This window comes from Aulonocara sp. 'chitande type north' Nkhata Bay, linkage group LG3, assembly GCF_057382095.1.
Source record: "Aulonocara sp. 'chitande type north' Nkhata Bay isolate Kocher_YH1m ecotype deep benthic linkage group LG3, A_spYH_male_GT1.1, whole genome shotgun sequence".
Taxonomy (NCBI): domain Eukaryota; kingdom Metazoa; phylum Chordata; class Actinopteri; order Cichliformes; family Cichlidae; genus Aulonocara; species Aulonocara sp. 'chitande type north' Nkhata Bay.
Genome location: NC_141346.1, coordinates 29,905,086 through 29,923,601, shown reverse-complemented (window position 1 = coordinate 29,923,601; position 18,516 = coordinate 29,905,086). Strand labels below are relative to the sequence as shown.

Sequence of the window (18,516 nt, the reverse complement as noted above, 5' to 3'; positions counted from 1 at the left end):
TTTGATTGTTAGTTACTAATTAATGAGGAGTTACTGAAGTACAAGCTTCTTTTTTTTAATTTGGTTTTGCTGTCTTTACAGATGTGGCAAGAGACTGAAAACTTGCTGTTGTTTGAAGATATTTCATAACCAGCTCTGCACAGAAGCTGAAGCAGAGAGCAGCCTGTTGCTTTTACAGTATAATACTTGTAATAAAAGTACAGTAACGGTAATTAGTGACCGAGCAGGAGCTAAGGAGCTTGGAAAGAAAAGTGTCTGGACTTCTTTAAGTTGCCTGAAGACGTTTCACCTGTCATCCGAGAAGCTTCCTCAGTTCTAGGGTCAAATGGTTTAGAGTCCCAGATTTAAGCCCTGTGGGAGTAACCCACCGAGAGAGTAAAGTAAAGTAAAAAAAGTAAAGTGTGCGTGTTAGTCCCCATAGGGAAATAGTTCCTCTGCATTTAACCCATTCACTCAGTGAAGCAGTGGGCAGCCACCAGTGCAGCGCTCGGGGAGCGGTGTGTAGGGACGGTACCTTGCTCAGGGGTACCTCAGGGTAGCCGTTCAGTGGAGTCGAACCCCCGACCTTCCGATCATGGGCCCACCACTCTACCTACTGAGCTATCCAATGGACCCCCTAATGATCCTCTACCTAATCACATGAGCCAAGGATGAAAGTTTCAGCCACCATCTCCAGTGCCAAAGCCCTCCATCGAACCTCACCATACAAGAATAGAAGGCCATCGCTTCCCTCAGCAAAGACCACAACATCATCATATTACCAGATGACAAAGGAAGGTGCACCGTGGTTCTAAACACAACGGATTACCACACAAAGATCACTTCTCTCTTCAGTGATATCAATACCTACGAAGCCTTAAAGCGAGACCCCACAGGCAGCTACAAAAACAAAGTTATCACCTGCCTTCAAGAACTTGAAAAGGACAAAATCATTGACCGCCCCAAATATCATCGCCTATATCCCGGGGATGCCAAACCCTGCATGTACGGATTTCCTAAGATCCACAAAGAAGGGGTGCCACTCAGACCCATTGTAAGCAGCATAAACTCAGCCACTTACATTTCGAAACACCTTGCTACCATCCTAGCACCTCTTGTGGGGAATACCCCCACATCACATCAAGAACCCCTTCGACTTCACCGACAAGGTCCAGAAACTTACCATGGATCCAGATGAAATCAGAGAAGACAGCTCTGTGGAAGACCAAACCAACTTCATCCACAATCAGATTTGCACATGGTTAGACCTCTGCCTTACCACCTGGGTCAAAACCCAAACACAAGAACTGGAATCCTTCACTGCGCACATTAACCCTTTAAAACCCTCTGGAGCGGGCACGCTCTGTTTTGCGCAACTATTTTTAAATCCCCGTAGAACTGGAACCACGTAAGATAATTTTTTTGCATGTGAAACCGGAGGAGTTGTTCTTACATATTATGCCAGTCCAAAGTCACAGTTTCCTTCCACATAAAGCTTTGCAAAAACTGCGAGGAAAGCACTTGCAGCAACAAAAATATAATATTCTAGAAACACATCAGCTGTTCATAAAACTTCCTAGGTTGGAATAGATGTCAGCGCAAACTATTGCATGTCTGCCATTACCTGCCCCAAACCGGAAGTGACGTCATTTTTGCGGAAAATTTACTTTTTTACCTTTGGGGCCTTCTAAGTGTCACGGCGGGGTGCGCCGATGTGTGTGGAAACAGGACCCAAAAGCAGATGATGACGAGGAATTGTAATGATTAACAGAAAGGTGAACCTTTAATGCGATGACGGCAGGGAAATGAACCAAGAGACCAAAAACAAACAGGCAAAACGCTAAGAAACAAAATACTAAATGGTACTGAGACCAAAACCTAAACTATGACTGTGGTGGAAAAATAATAAACAAAGACCATGACTAAGACTAATAATACATAACAGATGAAAACTAGAACTATGACTGAGGTGAGGTAAACAGGCTAAGACCATGACTGAAACTGTGACCCTGGTGAGATAAACAGACGAACCGACAATGGCATGAAGAAAACAAAAGGCTTAAATACAGACATGAGGTGATCAGGGGAAGTGGGGACACATGGGGGAACAGCTGACAGACATAAACCTAATGACAGGACCAGGAGAGAAAGCTAAATACAATGAACAAAGAACACATGACATTGTCAAAATAAAACAGGAAATACTAACAACTAAACATGACAACACAACAGACCCAACACGTGATGAATAAATACCAAACCCCAAAACATAGAAAACCCAGGAACAATAACCAATAACTGCCTAAACTAAAGGCAAAATAGGAAATAACACAAACTAATAACATATCAAAAAATACAAAGAAAACTCAGAGTGCTGGGTCGGAGACCCAGCCTGTGACAGAGCCCCCCCCTCAAGGGCGGATTCCAGACGCCCGAAAACACCCAGAAAACAAAACCACAACAACCCACCAAGGGCGGGCGGCGGGGGCCCAGGACGGAGGGCCAGAAACAAGGCCACAAAAAACAAAGAAACGAAAACACACAACAATGGCACAAAAAGTCCGAGACCCGACTTCAGGAGGGCGACCATGAACCCGGCAGAACAGGAGCGAATGGCGAAGCGGTTCAGGTGGCCGCCCCGGAGGCCGACAACAAAACAAAAGACAGTTCAAAAGTTCAGGAGGCCGACCAGGAGGCCAACGGTCCAGCAGTCCAAAATCCATGAGCTCAGGGGGCCGACCCGGAGGCCAACGGTCCAAGAGCCCAGAAAACAGTTCAGGAGGCCGGCCAGGTAGAAGGCACCGGTGGCGACGGAGCAGATCAGGAGGCCGACCGGGCGGGAGGCAGCGACGGCGACGGAGCAGATCAGGAGGCCGACCGGGCGGGAGGCAGCGACGGCGACCGAGCAGGTCAGGAGGCCGGCCGGGCGGGAGGCACTGGTGGCGTAGCAGGTCAGGAGGCCGGCCGGGTGGGAGGCACTGGTGGCGTAGCAGTTCAGGGGGCCGTCCATGACGGCGGCGTAGTTCAGAGGGCTGTCCATGACGGCAACGACGTCCAGTCATCGGCCGGACAGAACGTGCAGGACGAGCAGGCCGGACAGGATGTGCAGACCGGACCGGACGTGCAGGACGAGCAGGCCGGACAGGACGTGCAGGCCGGACAGGACGAGCAGGACGTGCAGGCCGGACAGGACGAGCAGGACGTGCAGGACGAGCTGGCCGGACGGGACGAGCAGGCCGGACGGGACGTGCAGGAGCAGACGAAGCTGAACACTCGGAGGCCGGACCAGGCGGAGCAGCAGAGGCAGAGGCCGGACCAGGCGGAGCAGCAGAGGCAGAGGCCGGACCAGGCGGAGCAGCAGAGGCAGAGGCCGGACCCGACGAGGATGAAGACTCTGACGAAGCTGGACCAGACGAGGATGAAGACTCGGATGAAGCTGGACCAGACGACGATGAAGACTCTGACGAAGCTGGACCAGACGACGACGAGGCGGCCGCAGGTGGTGGCTGAACGGTCCCCTCGGACCCTCCAGCTGACGAGGCATGAGGCTGGACGGGCTCCTCGGGCCCTCCAGCTGACGAGGCAGGTTGCTTTTCAAGTTGCAGCAACACACAGTCTATAGTGGGTGAAATGAGCTCGTATGAGTTCTCAGACTGAGGTGTGGCAGAACCAGGTGCGGCGTCGTCCTCAGGCTGAGGCATAGAAGCAGCAAGCAGTAGCGCAGCAGGTGGTGGTCCTGCAGGCGGCGGCACGGGAGCCGCAGGAGGTGGCGCTGCAGCCACAGGTGGTGAAGCAGAAGGTGGCCAGACGGGCTCCTCAGGCCCTCCAGCTGACGAGGCGTGAGGCTGGACGGGCTCCTTGGGCCCGCCAGCTGACGAGGCGTGAGGCTGGACGGGCTCCTCGGGCCCGCCAGCTGACGTGGCGTGAGGCTGGACGGGCTCCTCGGGCCCCCCAGCTGACGAGGCATGAGGCTGGACGGGCACCTCGGGCCCTCCAGCAGACGAAACTTGAAGCCGGCTGGGTTCAACTGAACCTCCAGCAGACGAAGCACGAAGCTGGCTGGATTCTTCTGAAACTCCAGCAGACGGAGCACGAAGCTGGCTGGATTCTTCTGAACCTCCAGCAAACGAAGCATGAGGCTGGCTGGGTTCTCCTGAACCTCCAGCAGACGAAACATGAGGCTGGCTGGGTTCTCCTGAACCTCCAGCAGACGAAACATGAGGCTGGCTGGGTTCTCCTGAACCTCCAGCAGACGAAACATGAGGCTGGCTGGGTTCTCCTGAACCTCCAGCAGACGAAACATGAAGCTGGCTGGGTTTTCCTGAACCTCCAGCAGACGAAACATGAGGCTGGCTGGGTTCTCCTGAACCTCCAGCAGACGAAACATGAGGCTGGACGGGCTCCCCGGGCCCTCCGACTGACACTGAAATTGGCTGCACCAGCTGTACCTCCGTCTCCAAACCGGCCTGGATAGCAGTCCCACAGCAGCTTAGCTGAGCCTGATGGCTAGCTTTTCCAGGGCAAACAGTCTCTGTATAGCCGGGCTCATTAACCGGAAAAGTAGTGTCAGTTTCCATAACCTCCGGAGAAAAAACATGAGGTGCCAAGATATAGTCACTCACTTGTGTTTGTGTAATGGAGCGTCGGCGGCGCGCACGCCGCTTTTTCTTAGGAGTGGAAGACGGCGGTGAAATAGGTGGAAGTCCCTGGTAACTCCGAGGTCCCCCGAGAGCCAGTCGAGTTCCCCGGAAAGAGTGCTCGTGCTCCGGAATGAGCCACGGCTTCCACCGGAGCTCCTCCTCCAATAGAGCGCAGTATATCGACTGACGCTCGTCGTGATCTAAATCAACGGTGTCCAGCGCTTCCTCGCGCTGGACCGTGGCAGGAGTATGGCGAGACTGTGATGAGGGCGTGGAAACTGGTGAGCTGAGAGGTGGTGACGCTGTGGCGAATCTCAGCGAACCGACACGAACACACTCAGGTTCCGGAGGCAGCAATGGAGATGACTGATTGTGGGGTTGTTGTGACTGGTGGGTGCTGGAAGCCATTTCCTGACTCGACAGTGCCTGGGCCTGCAGCATCTCCTTTATCCTGGTAAAGGCAGCAACTATGGCAGGTGAGTCCGGGAGCTGGAGAAGGCGGGGATCCCTCTCCATAATAGCTTCAGCAACGTTAACCATTACCTGCTTGCTCTTTAAATCGGGCGCTGTAAAGATGCGGTCGAGGATCACTTGGATCCGAGCAGTCTCCTCCAGACACTCGGTGAGAGCAGCATCCGCTGGGTCCATACTGGTCGGTTCGTTCTGTCACGGCGGGGTGCGCCGATGTGTGTGGAAACAGGACCCAAAAGCAGATGATGACGAGGAATTGTAATGATTAACAGAAAGGTGAACCTTTAATGCGATGACGGCAGGGAAATGAACCAAGAGACCAAAAACAAACAGGCAAAACGCTAAGAAACAAAATACTAAATGGTACTGAGACCAAAACCTAAACTATGACTGTGGTGGAAAAATAATAAACAAAGACCATGACTAAGACTAATAATACATAACAGATGAAAACTAGAACTATGACTGAGGTGAGGTAAACAGGCTAAGACCATGACTGAAACTGTGACCCTGGTGAGATAAACAGACGAACCGACAATGGCATGAAGAAAACAAAAGGCTTAAATACAGACATGAGGTGATCAGGGGAAGTGGGGACACATGGGGGAACAGCTGACAGACATAAACCTAATGACAGGACCAGGAGAGAAAGCTAAATACAATGAACAAAGAACACATGACATTGTCAAAATAAAACAGGAAATACTAACAACTAAACATGACAACACAACAGACCCAACACGTGATGAATAAATACCAAACCCCAAAACATAGAAAACCCAGGAACAATAACCAATAACTGCCTAAACTAAAGGCAAAATAGGAAATAACACAAACTAATAACATATCAAAAAATACAAAGAAAACTCAGAGTGCTGGGTCGGAGACCCAGCCTGTGACACTAAGCCTACACTGGTGTTTTTAAAAGTCATGTTTGACTTCATGCTTTTCTAAATAGTTTCTGCATTGCACTGCTGGAAATACTTGATGCACATGCTGGTTTTTTTTTTCTTTTTGCAAATTTGCATTATAATATTTATTTTCGTTTTTCCTGCAGTATATAAAAAAATGGCGTATCTTAAAAATAACACTATGAAGACACTCAGGATAAATTTCCTGTTGTTGGAAACTATTTTGTGCAACTTTTTTGTATTTACAGTTCTGAGGGATAAACCTCTTGAATTTCTCTAATTAGAAATATGTTTAAAAAAAACAAAAACGAATTAATTTTTTTTCTTGTTTATTGCATGTTTTTTTTTTGCAATTTATGTAGTTATTGTTGACTTAATCAGAATCAGAATACTTTATTAATCCCGAAGGAAATTAGATTTACAGGAGGCAGCACGCTAATGGCTCATGCACACTTACAAAGGGACCTTCTGACCAACTTTACACAAACATCACATTGGGGAGACATGTCAGAAAGGTAGGCTGATAGGAAAAAAAACAACGAAAATACATAACATGAGGTGAGAGGAGGAGAAAAAAAACTCCACTCAGACTGAGCTCCTAGTGGGAGAACAGTTTGATAACAGAAAAAACACCTCAGCACAAAAAGCACATGACTATCAATACACCATAGAAACACAAGACAAGCAACAGGGGCGGGTAAGGGTAAGAGAGAGCCGGTGTAGACAGCGGATCCGGTCCTGCGCTGGTCCAGTTGACTGCCATCTTCGCCGGTAGGGCACAAGCATCGAAGACGAGGGGGGATCAGTGTGTGCATATCAGTGTATGTGTGTGTGTGTGTGTCCAGAGTTCAGCTGAGACAGTGTCCTTCGCCCTGCCAGGCTAAGTAAACAGTCTTCCAGCCAACCCAGGTGGCCTTGCATGGAATGGGGGGAACAGTCTAAACACAGTCGTTATCAGGGGTTTTTGTTCAGCTCCAGCCTTGAGGCCGCAGCTGGCGCCGAAGGGGTCTCCGCATGAAGTGATGATGGTTTTTACTTTAGTGCGAACAACTCATATGAATTTCAAAGCTGTTCTAACAGTCCAACACTGGTCTCTCAATCTCCCGTTGGAGAGCCGTGAGCTTTCTATGATGTTATCCAAACTGCTCAAAGAGCAGGTTCTGAGAACTCACGACCGCAGTGCACTTCCCAAGATTTGATCCAATTTGCGCTCAAAGTGGTATTCATATATATATATATATATATATATATATATATATATATATATATATATATATATATATATATATATATAGATATAGATATAGATATAGATATATATATAGATATATATGCGCACACCCCACTTTCAGTTATTTATTTGTAAAAAAATGTTCTGAATCATGTATGATTTTGGTTCCACTTCTCACGTGTGCACCACTTTGTGTTGGTCTTTCACGTAGAATTCCAAAAAAATTGATTCATGTTTGTGGCTGTAATGTGACAAAATGTGGAAAAGTTCAAGGGGGCCGAATACTTTTGCAAGCCACTGTACGTATTAGAGAACAAGAAAAATGTTTGACTTATTTTGTAGAAAAAAAATAGTTTTCAAAAATCGTACTGTTTTGTTTGTTAGATTTTTTTTCTAACTACTGATTGCTAAGATGTGGAAGAACCGCTTTCTGACGCCAAAAAAGCATGTATATATACACTGAGAGTATAAGAAATAGAATTATCTAGAACTATATTACACACATTACAAATCTTGAATGATTCCTTTAAAAATTTAACACTACTTCAAATAATGTTTTATCACCAATTTTTATGACAGACAGGTTGAATGCAAAATTATGTGTGATAAGTAAGATTTTGTATTATCTTTCCACACAGATGTTTCCAATTGGTACAGAAAGACTGAAGATGCAGGACTTCAGGTTCATGTTGTAGAATTAGAGGACGCTGCAGTTACGCCAATCTGTGGCACACTGCTTATGAGGCGCAGACTGATGTCATCTGGCAGTCCGTATGACTGCAGTTTCTGTTTAATCTGGGGAGAAAGAAGGAGCAGTGAGAAAACATCGCCGCTCTCTCAAGTGTGGTTTTTCTTTGAAAAGTGGATCTGAGATGTCATCTGCAAAACAGTTTTAATATTTTTATGTTGAGGAAAATGTATATTTGTTGAAATATGTCATAACATGAGTCACTTTTAAATGACTCAAAATACATTTCTTGCCACACAGCATAATTATGCTCAGAGATTTCTCAGAGAAGTCCAGTGCGCCAGCTGAAATTCGTGAATGATATCGCTAAGCTGAGTCCCATTGTGTCACGTTCCGAATTGGAAATGATTATTGATGCTTTTGTTTCATCTCGCTTAGACTATTGTAATTCCTTGTTTACTTGCTTAAGCAATGCCTCCCTGGGACAACTGCAGGGTGTTCAGAATGCTGCTGCTAGGCTTCTGACAAAGCATCACAAATACTCCCATGCCACTCCCCTGCTGATTCAGCTGCATTGGCTCCCTGTCAAGTTCAGGGTCCAATATAAGATCATAATCATGACTTATAGGGCCCTGCACGGTGTAGCTCCAACTTACTTAAGTGATCTTCTTCTTTCTTATCACCCCAGCAGGTCCCTGAGGTCTTGTGACCAGGGGTTGCTGGTTGTCCCGCATACAAGGTTAAAAACAAAAGGTGACAGAGCGTTTGTATCAGTGGCTCCCAGACTCTGGAACTCACTCCCTTTGAGTTTGAGATCTGTGGACTCAGTCATGTCTTTTAAAAAGCAGTTAAAAACCTATCTGTTTAAACTCGCTTTTGGTTGATTTTGTTTTGTTTTAGATTTTAATGTCTGTTTTCTGTCTCTGTAAAGCACTTTGTGATTTTATCTTGAAAGGTGCTATATAAATAAAATTTTTACTTTTACTTTACTTAGTTGAAAATGTGAATACAAATTGTTATTTTCTTAATGAATACCAATATGAATTTTAAGCAAGTTTTCTTTTGCAGACTTTTAAGCTACTTTTGTTTTCTGGTTTTCATGACATGTGTTCTAATACATTTGTTATTCACTGTATACAAGTATACACCACATGTCCAAAACGTTAGTGTTGCAGGAGGTCAGTTTGGACAGGGGTCAGTTTAACTCTGGATAAGAAAAATTCTAACCTGATTTAAGAAGAGATCCCTATTGATTTGAGACAAGTCCACTGTAGAAGACAACTTCATTTTCAGAGCTGCAACATCTAGAAACACAAAGACACCATGTTAGTCTCTAAACCAACAAGAACGTTTGGGTTGTTATTTTTTTATGTAGTTTGTTAATTAACAGAGATGGTCGCCAGTGCGTTAAAAATAATGCTTTACTGTAATCTGATTACTCATTACCTGAAAATAATGTAAAGTAAGTGATTACTATTTCAAAAAAGCAATTAAATTACTGTTACATTCACTGTTTACTTGTTTAAACACACTGCATTACTGCGTTACTAAACTGTGATTTTGTTTGTGAGAGTGTCTAATGACAATGATGCACGAGCGTGTGACGTCCATGTCAGGAACAGACGCGTGTAGGTCAACAATGGTTAATATGGAGTGCGGGACAGAGTACGACCATGCAGCGTTTAAAGCTTGGAAATACTGACATTACTTTGAGTTTGATTCTGTGAAAAGTGACAAAAACATTAGCCCGCATGGGAAGAAAAGCTTCTTTTAAAGCAAAAAATTAAACTTTAAATCTGAGCAACCACCTAGTTCGCTGCCACTAGAATGTAGAATTCACAGAGAAACCCCCGGATCCCCCTATTGACATGACCGCTGTGGCACTGGGCAAATCTCCACCTGCTCCACTCCTGTTAAAAAGGTTATTTAAGAGCGACAGGACTTAGTGCCGCTTTGATTTTATTTATTTTTTGCTGTGTTTTACTTGCATCTATTTGAAAGAGTGTAAACACAAAAAAATATTTTATTTTATATGCTGAAATATGCAGGAAATAGGTTTAAATGTTAAACAAATTTCTTCCTTAATTTTTGCTTGATGCAATGTGTGTAAAGTTAAAAAAAAATTTAAGTAATAAAACAAGTTTTAAAAACAGACAAAACAGATTTTCTATATGCAGAAAAAATAGAATTGGGCTGAAATGTCTATTGCTTTATTACATTTTCAGGTTGTGTATCATGTTTTTTAAAAGTAACTAATTAATAAAGTAACTTACTTTTGAAAATAAGGAATCAGTAAAGTATGGGATTACTTTCTTGGAGAAGTAATCAGTAATTAGTGACTAACTACTATTTTCAGGTAACTTGACCAACACTGTTAACTAAGCTGGCCAGCCCTAGATTTTAACATACCACTCCACCCTCTAGTGGAGGTTTTGTGATAAAGATGAAAATGAAATTAAGATGATCCAGCACAATTCATTTTGGACTCTCCATTTGGTATGATTCATTTTTAATGCAAGTACTAGTTTCTGTTCTTCTACTATTTTCTATTTATTCTCTAAATCTGATAAGTCAGGCTAACTTTGATTTAGTCCAGGCCTTCATACTCACACGCTGGTGTATTGGGTGATGTAGTTGGCAATGCTGTAAAAAGTTGAAACAGAGGTTACTCATGAACTGTATCAGTTGTGTAGCTGTTGGTATTGGACGTTAAAACACTGCTCACCAACGGTCGCAATGACACATCGAAGCTCAGAGTGGTACTTGGCTGCCCTGTGAAAATAAATCAGTACAAGAGATTCTTTATCAAAATGCATTTTACATTATTTTTAATATAGATTTTTTTAATGTTTAGAGAGTTTATCTTACAGTTACATATCTAAATAAAAATGTTTTTCAGTTTGGTACAGTTTGATGGATTTGGATTGAAGTCAAAGAACATGAAAAGCAGTGCCTTATGAATAGCTTTAAAAAAAAAATTAGCATCAGTAAGTTTACATGTAACTCTGCAAGTATAAAAAATAAAATCAAACTTATTTGTTGCACAATTATTTAATGCAGTCCCAACATCAAGTCTCCAAACCATTAAACGTTACTATCTTTGTTAGAAATGCTCTTCCAGTGAGGCAGGATTTCAGCAGGTAAAATGTGGGCTCAGTACCCTTCAACACTCAACAGTCATGATTTTATACTCAAAAGGACAAAAGCTTTAAGTATTTTTCTTATCAGACACTAACAAAATGGTGTGCACCAAATAATGAATCAGCTATGAAAGGAAAGATAACATGTGTATGCCTTTACAAGGAGAGACTTGTATGTTGCTGTGGACTTGGTATCTTATTAATTTGGACAGATTGAAAAAACTTAGGTTTTTAGCATTAAATTATAGTTAGTTGCAGTTAGTTATAGTTATAAGTTGGCACATTAACCTATGTTGCATTTAGTATTTACAGGTTTAAATGTGGAAACTGACTTGGCCAGTCTTCCTGTTCTTATCACAAATACAGTAAAAAGCTTTGTTTGCAGCTGGACCGTATACTGTGTTTGGACTCACTGTGTTGCTCTTCTTTCTCTTTCTTCTCATTGTTTTACTTACTGAGGCAGTTCTTGTTTTATAAAACATTGCCGTTTTTATCTGTTTCTGCTCTTCTTTCAACTATCAAGTTGATCTTGTCACACACATTCAGGTATGTCTCTGTTGTTATGGAGTAATTCCTCAAAGGTATTTGACACACCCATGTCTACTGTCTTCAATGAATTTTGGTTTCTTTTCTAAGTCTGCCTTCCATTTGTTTTGATACGATAATTAAAATGCCTGCGTCTGAAAGATTTACAGGAATGAAGGTTGGACGGAGTGAATATAAAAGCAAAATTAAAAAGTGCAGGCAATGAACTAAGCCAGTCAGTCCTCAAAGTTAAATAGTTTCATTGGAACAGAAGTAGACTCAAATGTATGTGCAAATTACATGTGCTCCATTTCACTTTGTTTTAATGAAAGTTTCAATATACTTTTGTGTAGGATCGTATTCATGAAACAGGATACTGACCCTAAAACAGCTTGGACAACAAAACAAATGGGGTGGCTTTGTCCAGCTACTGAGTTAGATGGCGTCCACGTCAGTGTGAACTGTCCTGGGCCTGTTTGACTTTCTGTTACTGTGTGCGGTGCGCTGAACAGCAGCTCAGAGATCCTTTAAAAAAAAAAAAACAAGAAAAAAGTGAGTTTTTAAAAAGTTTATGATCTACAATAAGAAAAAAGTGTTTACCTGTGACATGCTGTAAATGCTTCAACTATTAGAGTGAAATTTTGACCGGATATCAGACTTTTATATAATTTTTGAAATAATTATTTTAGATTTTATTTACTGTAAAAATCAAGCAATTTTGGCTAAAAAGCTATTTATTTTATTCTTGTTTCTCTTTAATTGTCTTAGCTTAACCTAGTGCTAGTACATCCTAACATCAGTATAAAACCGGTTGGGTTGCTGGCTTGTCAAACCTGTCTGTAGAAGCGCAGTTAGAAGTGTTAAAGTTACACAACTCAGAAGATAAGATTCATGATCTGATTAAATGAAAAACAGGTTTGATTTGTGCATTAAAGCTACATCTTAATTTTAGAAACTGTCAGTGCTGCAGGATGTGTTAATCATTGGTAATTTAACAAATAAAGCCTTTAATTCTATATTTAGAGATCTACTTACGTGGAGTTAAGTGTCTGTGCCTTGATGCTGATAGCCAGAGTTTGATTGACGTAGGTGTAGAGCTGGGTTCTGTGGGCTGGGGTTGGAGGCAGGAACATGGGTAGAAAGAGTCCCTCTGTGCACGAAGGCACTGCAGGATCCACTGAAGCAACACACAAAGCAGTGATGACAATAATAAAGACATTTTTTAAGGATAGAAACTCTAACTCAGGGGTAGGGAACTCCAGGCCTCAAGTGCCGGTGTCCTGCAGGTTTTAGATGTGTCCTTGATCCAGCATAGCTGATTTAGATGGCTAAATTAGCTCCTCAACATGTGTTGAAGTTCTCCAGAGGCCTGGTAATGAACTAATCATTTGATTCAGGTGTGGTGACCCAGGGTGAGATCTAAAACCTGCAGGACACCAGCTCTCGAGGACTACCGTTCCCTATCCCTGCTCTAACTGGTCCACCAGGATTGTTTTTCTCATCTACAGGTAGCCAAGAGAAAGCTTTTTCCAAGTTCATAAGCAGCCATAAAGACAAGCTTTTTAAATCTTAAAAAATTCTGGATTTTCTGCAGTAAGGATAAAGTAATGTTAGCTTCAGGGTGAAAAGAAAAAAAGGCCAAAATAACAGGGCCATTAAGCAGGAGCCAGGAGAAATTATTTGTACCTCTCACGACAAACTGAACTGGCATTTTGCTGATAGCATCGTTGGTTGTTATTATTGTTTGTGTCCCGTTGGTTTGAGTCAACATTATGTTCTGTCTGGGAAAGTCCTCTATCATCAGCTGTACCGCATACGGACCTTCATCACTGCTGTTTGTGGGGCTGAATGACAGAGTACAAGAGGACTGCAAGAAGACAAAAATTGGGCCATGAAGACACCTCACATAGAGTTTACACTTATCTAAATTAACAAAAAGCAGGGGTTTTGATTTGTTTTTTATACCAACTTTGCCAGATATGATATGAAATGATGCTATGATCAAGCATCATTGCAAGTAAGTAAGTAAAAATTAATTATTTAGAACTTTTCACAAAGTTACAACTATTTTTTTTACATTTACTGGTAGCCAAAGAAGAGAAGCAAAAAATTGAATAATGTGTGACCTCTTGTTTGTGCCAATTAAAAGTCTTGCCGCAGCATTCTGTATAGTCTAAAGGCGAACCAAAGCTGATTTGTTGAAACAAGTAAAAAGACCATTACAATAATCCAATCAAGAAGAAATAAAAGCATGAATAATCATCTCAAGTTCTGCCTTTAACACCAGTAGGCTGAGTTTAGAAATGTTTCTTAGATGATAAAAACAGTTTCAAATTAGTTTGTTTGAAGTTTTTCTCAAGAGACATTGAACAACCAAATATGAGACCCAAGTCTCTTGATTTGGGTGTCCAAGACTTGCCCGAAACTTGATTGAACGGAAGAGCCTAAAAAACTGATATCCTGCTTAATTTCTGAAATCATAAGATCAGGAGCAACAATCAAAGTTTCTATTTTATCTGTATTTAACTGGAGGAAATTGTTGTTTAACCATTGTTTGATTCCTGACAATTATTTAAACAAGCCAATTTATATAAGTCAGAAGCTTTGAAAGAAGTGTATAACTGAATGTCATCTGCATAGAGATGATAAGAAATATTATTGTAACATCTGATAATTTTGCCTAGAGGGAATATATAAAGCAAAAAGAGGATCGGACCTAAAACAGATCCTTGAGGTACCACAGAAGGCAAAGCTGATGTTTCGGACAACACTTGATTCATAAAGACAGTAAAAGATCAGATAGATACGGCATAAAGCATTTTAAAACAACACCAGTAATCCCGAACAAATCCTTAAGCCTATTTATCATGACACTGTGATCAACAGTATCAAAAGCAGAGGTTAGATCCAATATAACCAGAACGGTGTACTCTCCAGTGTCTGCTGCCATTAAAATGTCACTAGACACTTCAAGTAAGAAGCGTTTCAGTGGAGTACAATTTGCGGAAACCAGACTGGAAAAATGTCTAGAACATTGTTTTCTCCAAAAGGTTGTTAAGTTGTTCTGCAACCGATTTTTCTTTGACACAAATAATATGATATTGGCCTGTAACTGTCTGGAAGAGATGGACCTAAACTTTAATACTGGTTTAACAATAGCTTGCTTAAAAAAAGTTGGGAACTGAGCAGGTATAAAGAGAAGAATGAATTATTTCCTGAATACAGGTGCCAATAGAGTCAAACACACTAAAAAAAACTGATGGAGGAAGTGCGTCAGTGTGGTTTAAAGTCAGTTTCATATGACCAAGCAGAGCACTAATGTCCTCTAAGGTAACAGGAGCAAAAGAGGACCAGGCATCAGAAGTAAGCAAAGTGCAAATGTGATACTGAGAGGATGATGGAGAAATATTAGACCTGATGGCAGCGACCTTATTACAAAATAGTTTAAAAAATTCATTACAATCAGATTTAGTATAGATTGGTACACGAGGATTCATGTTTATGCCAACATGTCCCGTGTGACAAAAAGAGTAATAGCTGTTACTTACTGGTGAAAGGCTGAGGACAGACGGTGGTGTGCAGGGACTACACTCTGAGAGTGATGCATCTCCATTTCTGCATTTCACTATGTCTCCATCAGGATCAAACATCAACAGGCTCAAATTTCTTGGACAGTTTGATGGAACTCTGAAAGAAAGTTAAAATAGAAATAAATGAATAAAAAATATAAAATAATCAAATTCATTCATTCATTTCTGTGAAATATCTGACACCATTTTTATATGTTCATGTTTGAAAACTACTCAGTACACCCACAGCCTGGACACTATTCAGGTTTTATGGTTCAAGAGCTTCAAAATTGCATTAATGAAGGAGGACCAAAGGTTAATTTTTCCCTTTAAGACTTCTCTATCCTTATCCATCTCTACACAGAAACTTTCCGTGTCTGAAAGGCAATGAATTTACCAGAAGTGACACATAAAATTGTATGAATGTATGTATGTTTGTATAATTACTAAAAAAGAAATGGAGCCACAAACAGGGCTGACCTGATAGCTGGTATGATAGTGGTCTGTGGTGATGTGTTGGCTTTGCCAATGTCAGAGCGGATCCTCAGTTCCACCAGAGCCTGAATTTTAAATGATACAATGCCATTTTTGATGCCAAAGATCCAGTCTATGCCAGAGGCCCTGCAATAGAAATGAATGACTTCTTAGAAGTTGTGGTATTAAATTTCATTCCCCCTCAGTGACAAATCAACAACAAAGACTATATTTATGCATATGTAATTATGTATGGCTGCACTCACGGAATTGAAAACATAGAGTTGCTGGAAAAATACTGAGAGATGACTCCTTCAGTTTGGCACCACTCTCCACTTATCGGCTCATCGACCTTTTGTAGCACAAGTGGCTGACCGTTGATGTAGTAGGGCACACTGTACAAGCAGAGGCTGTAGCCCAACTTGTAATAAAGAATGCCCTGCAGATTTACAGTGAAGACATGTTTACCTAAATAATTTTAAAACTCACAAAGTAAATTTACTTGATTTTTTAAGAAAGTGTACTTACAGTGGAAGCTCCTGTTGAATTATTGCCACTTGGGTAGTAGTTCACCACTATACCATAAAAATTAGCCTGGACACAGACGAGCAGCAGCAGCAGCACCAGTGCAGAGAGCGACATGATGAATGTGATAAAGTCTCTGCACAAAAGAAAGTCATTAGGCAAAAGTAGGCTGGGGCATGTTGTAGTACGAGAAAAGTTTCATGGTTGTCTGTCTGACAATAATGTACTGTGAAGGCAGGGCTAATCCGGTTGCCAGGAACTTCAGACATTATCTTTGGTCTTCGTTTTTTATTTTTATTTTATTTTAATATTTTATTTTTGTAAACTCTTTCAGCAGTGGTTGGTTAGAGGTGTCAGTGTGAGTTTTCTGGTTATTACAGTATGCCCTACTTGAAATGTCCCCTCCATCTTATGCAAGAGCAATGTTTGTCAGTAATGACCTTTTACTTCAGAATGCCCAACGAGAGGAAAACGTTTTCCTTTTGTAATTACAAAAACTTTGATAAACAAATCAGTTCAATAAAGTTTTATTTATATGGGCCCCGATTTACAATAAGTTGTAAACAACAAGTCACCTCAAGTTGTTTTATATTGTAAAGTAAAAGCATTAAAATAAGATATTTGAGTTTGAGTTTGAAATTGATAATGATTCATCTTAAAAATCCTGACACACTGCTCTCAGTATTAAAAACTACAGTGTTGTACACACACACAGAGGGAAACTCAACACATGTAAGTTTTTTGTGTTCACCACGACAGTATTTCAGGTCTCTAACCAAAGTCCATTTACTTGGAGACATGGGAAGCCGTGCCAATGTTTTGTATGTAAATTTAAAATTTATAAGTCATGAAACTGACATTTCTGTCCCCCATGTGAAAATGGTTGCTTTGAACAACTATTTTTTCTCTTCTTTATATTCAGCATTACTGCTTTTGAGCTGCTTTTTGTTTTATTTACATCACCATTGGTGATGCAGAAATCCACTTTTTCTCTACTTTATTAAAACAGCTCAGCAAAATTATTTTACTTCTTAAGAAATTGCTTTGTTTTCCCAAATTAACTGCTTTTTACTTATTTCCAGAACACCCGATGTTCAAGGGATAGTCTTGATTGCTTGACAACCATGAAACAAATAAAAAATTGAGAATCCAGACGATAACGAAAACTCAGAGTGTCTGTGTAATGAATGGTGAAAAAGTTGCATTTAAATTTAAATTGTACACATAGCATACCTGAAGCCCACCAAAAGTAATAAAAGTTTGCTTAACCCTCCTGCCATCCTTTAAAAAACTCACACCCATCACCCTAGGGACCATTCTCAGCCACGCCATAAAAAGACCATATATCCATATTTTATTCCACTTTAAATTAGCCAACCTTGTAAAACTACTTCTCCCTGAAATATTCATGTAAAGTTTTAATTATATTTTCGTTGTTTTAACCCTTCAAATCCCAGTGTTATTACATGAGCGCCCTGTGTTATAAGCCCCAAAAACCAAAAAACGAAACTAAATATTTCCACAAAAAACCAGTTGAAGTAATATGTGATTGTCATTATAAGTAGGCCTTTAGATGGACCAAAGATTGGCACCAACATACATTTTGACCTGCCATTATTTTTTTTGCATTTTTTTTGCAATTTAAAAATTAAAACTTCAAGGCCCTGAGTCTTCATTGACATCCAAGAAAAGAAGAAAAAATAAAATCATATGATGATAATTTGGGGTTGAAAAATAGCGTTTATAATGGAAGTCAATGGGCAGAAAATGGTCCCCAGGGTGATGGGTGTGGGGATTTCTGCTGCTCAGCCATTTTAGGCTGATTTAAGGAATTCACACTGGAATATTAACATTGACAGGTAAAAACTATCCTGTGGCAAGTTTGGTTATATTCCACTGAACACAGTGGAAATGGCAGCCATTTAACACATAGCAGTGGCACAAAAAGGTCCCAAGAAGGCAGGAAGGTTAAGCACAATACAGGAAGCATAAATTCAATCTATTCCCTTTCATTGGGGTTTGTGTGATGGCTGCTGTTGCACCATGTGAACTACCAAAGGAATTTCATATCCACAGCATTTAGAACAGAAGAAAAGAACAGAATAACTTTAACCTCATATGATTAAATATTTTTGTCTGAAAACCAAAAGCCCCTTTTGTTCTTCCCGCATATGTACATTTGACGTCACACATGCACACACCCAACTTAGACAATACATGCAGTCCATCTGTCATCGCTACTCTATGATTGTCTCTATATACATGACTTTGTTTTGTTTGCCCTAGTTTTCTTTTCTTTTGTTTTTTAGCCCAAAGATATTTAATAAACATGTCACGCAGTTATGATATGACACAAGACAAGG

General features: G+C 41.3%; 1 protein-coding gene and 1 pseudogene across 1 annotated transcript; both read right to left on the bottom strand.

Moving 5' to 3' along the window:
- Window positions 1-3,003: 3,003 nt before the first annotated feature.
- Window positions 3,004-5,267, bottom strand: LOC147335078 (uncharacterized; annotated as a pseudogene).
- A 2,160-nt stretch (window positions 5,268-7,427) lies between these two features.
- On the bottom strand, window positions 7,428-16,544 carry LOC147335077 (uncharacterized). The gene is made up of 11 exons (XM_086287447.1): window positions 16,157-16,544; window positions 15,895-16,067; window positions 15,635-15,775; window positions 15,134-15,272; window positions 13,272-13,452; window positions 12,621-12,762; window positions 11,967-12,110; window positions 10,646-10,692; window positions 10,531-10,563; window positions 9,148-9,224; window positions 7,428-8,027 (listed from the first exon to the last, which is right to left on the bottom strand). Exons 1-11 carry the CDS (start codon window positions 16,268-16,270, stop codon window positions 7,917-7,919), a joined length of 1,302 nt encoding a protein of 433 aa, XP_086143573.1. The 5' UTR covers window positions 16,271-16,544; the 3' UTR covers window positions 7,428-7,916.
- Between the last annotated feature and the right edge of the window lie 1,972 nt (window positions 16,545-18,516).

Coding starts and splice junctions, on each gene's coding strand:
- LOC147335077 (XM_086287447.1), bottom strand. CDS start 16,270: ATGTCGCTCTCTGCACTGGTGCTGCTGCTGCTGCTCGTCTGTGTCCAG. Junction 16,068..16,156: donor ATTCAACAGGAGCTTCCACT/GTAAGTACACTT, acceptor GTAAATCTGCAG/GGCATTCTTTATTACAAGTT. Junction 8,028..9,147: donor GGGATCTCTTCTTAAATCAG/GTTAGAATTTTT, acceptor CTTTCTCCCCAG/ATTAAACAGAAACTGCAGTC.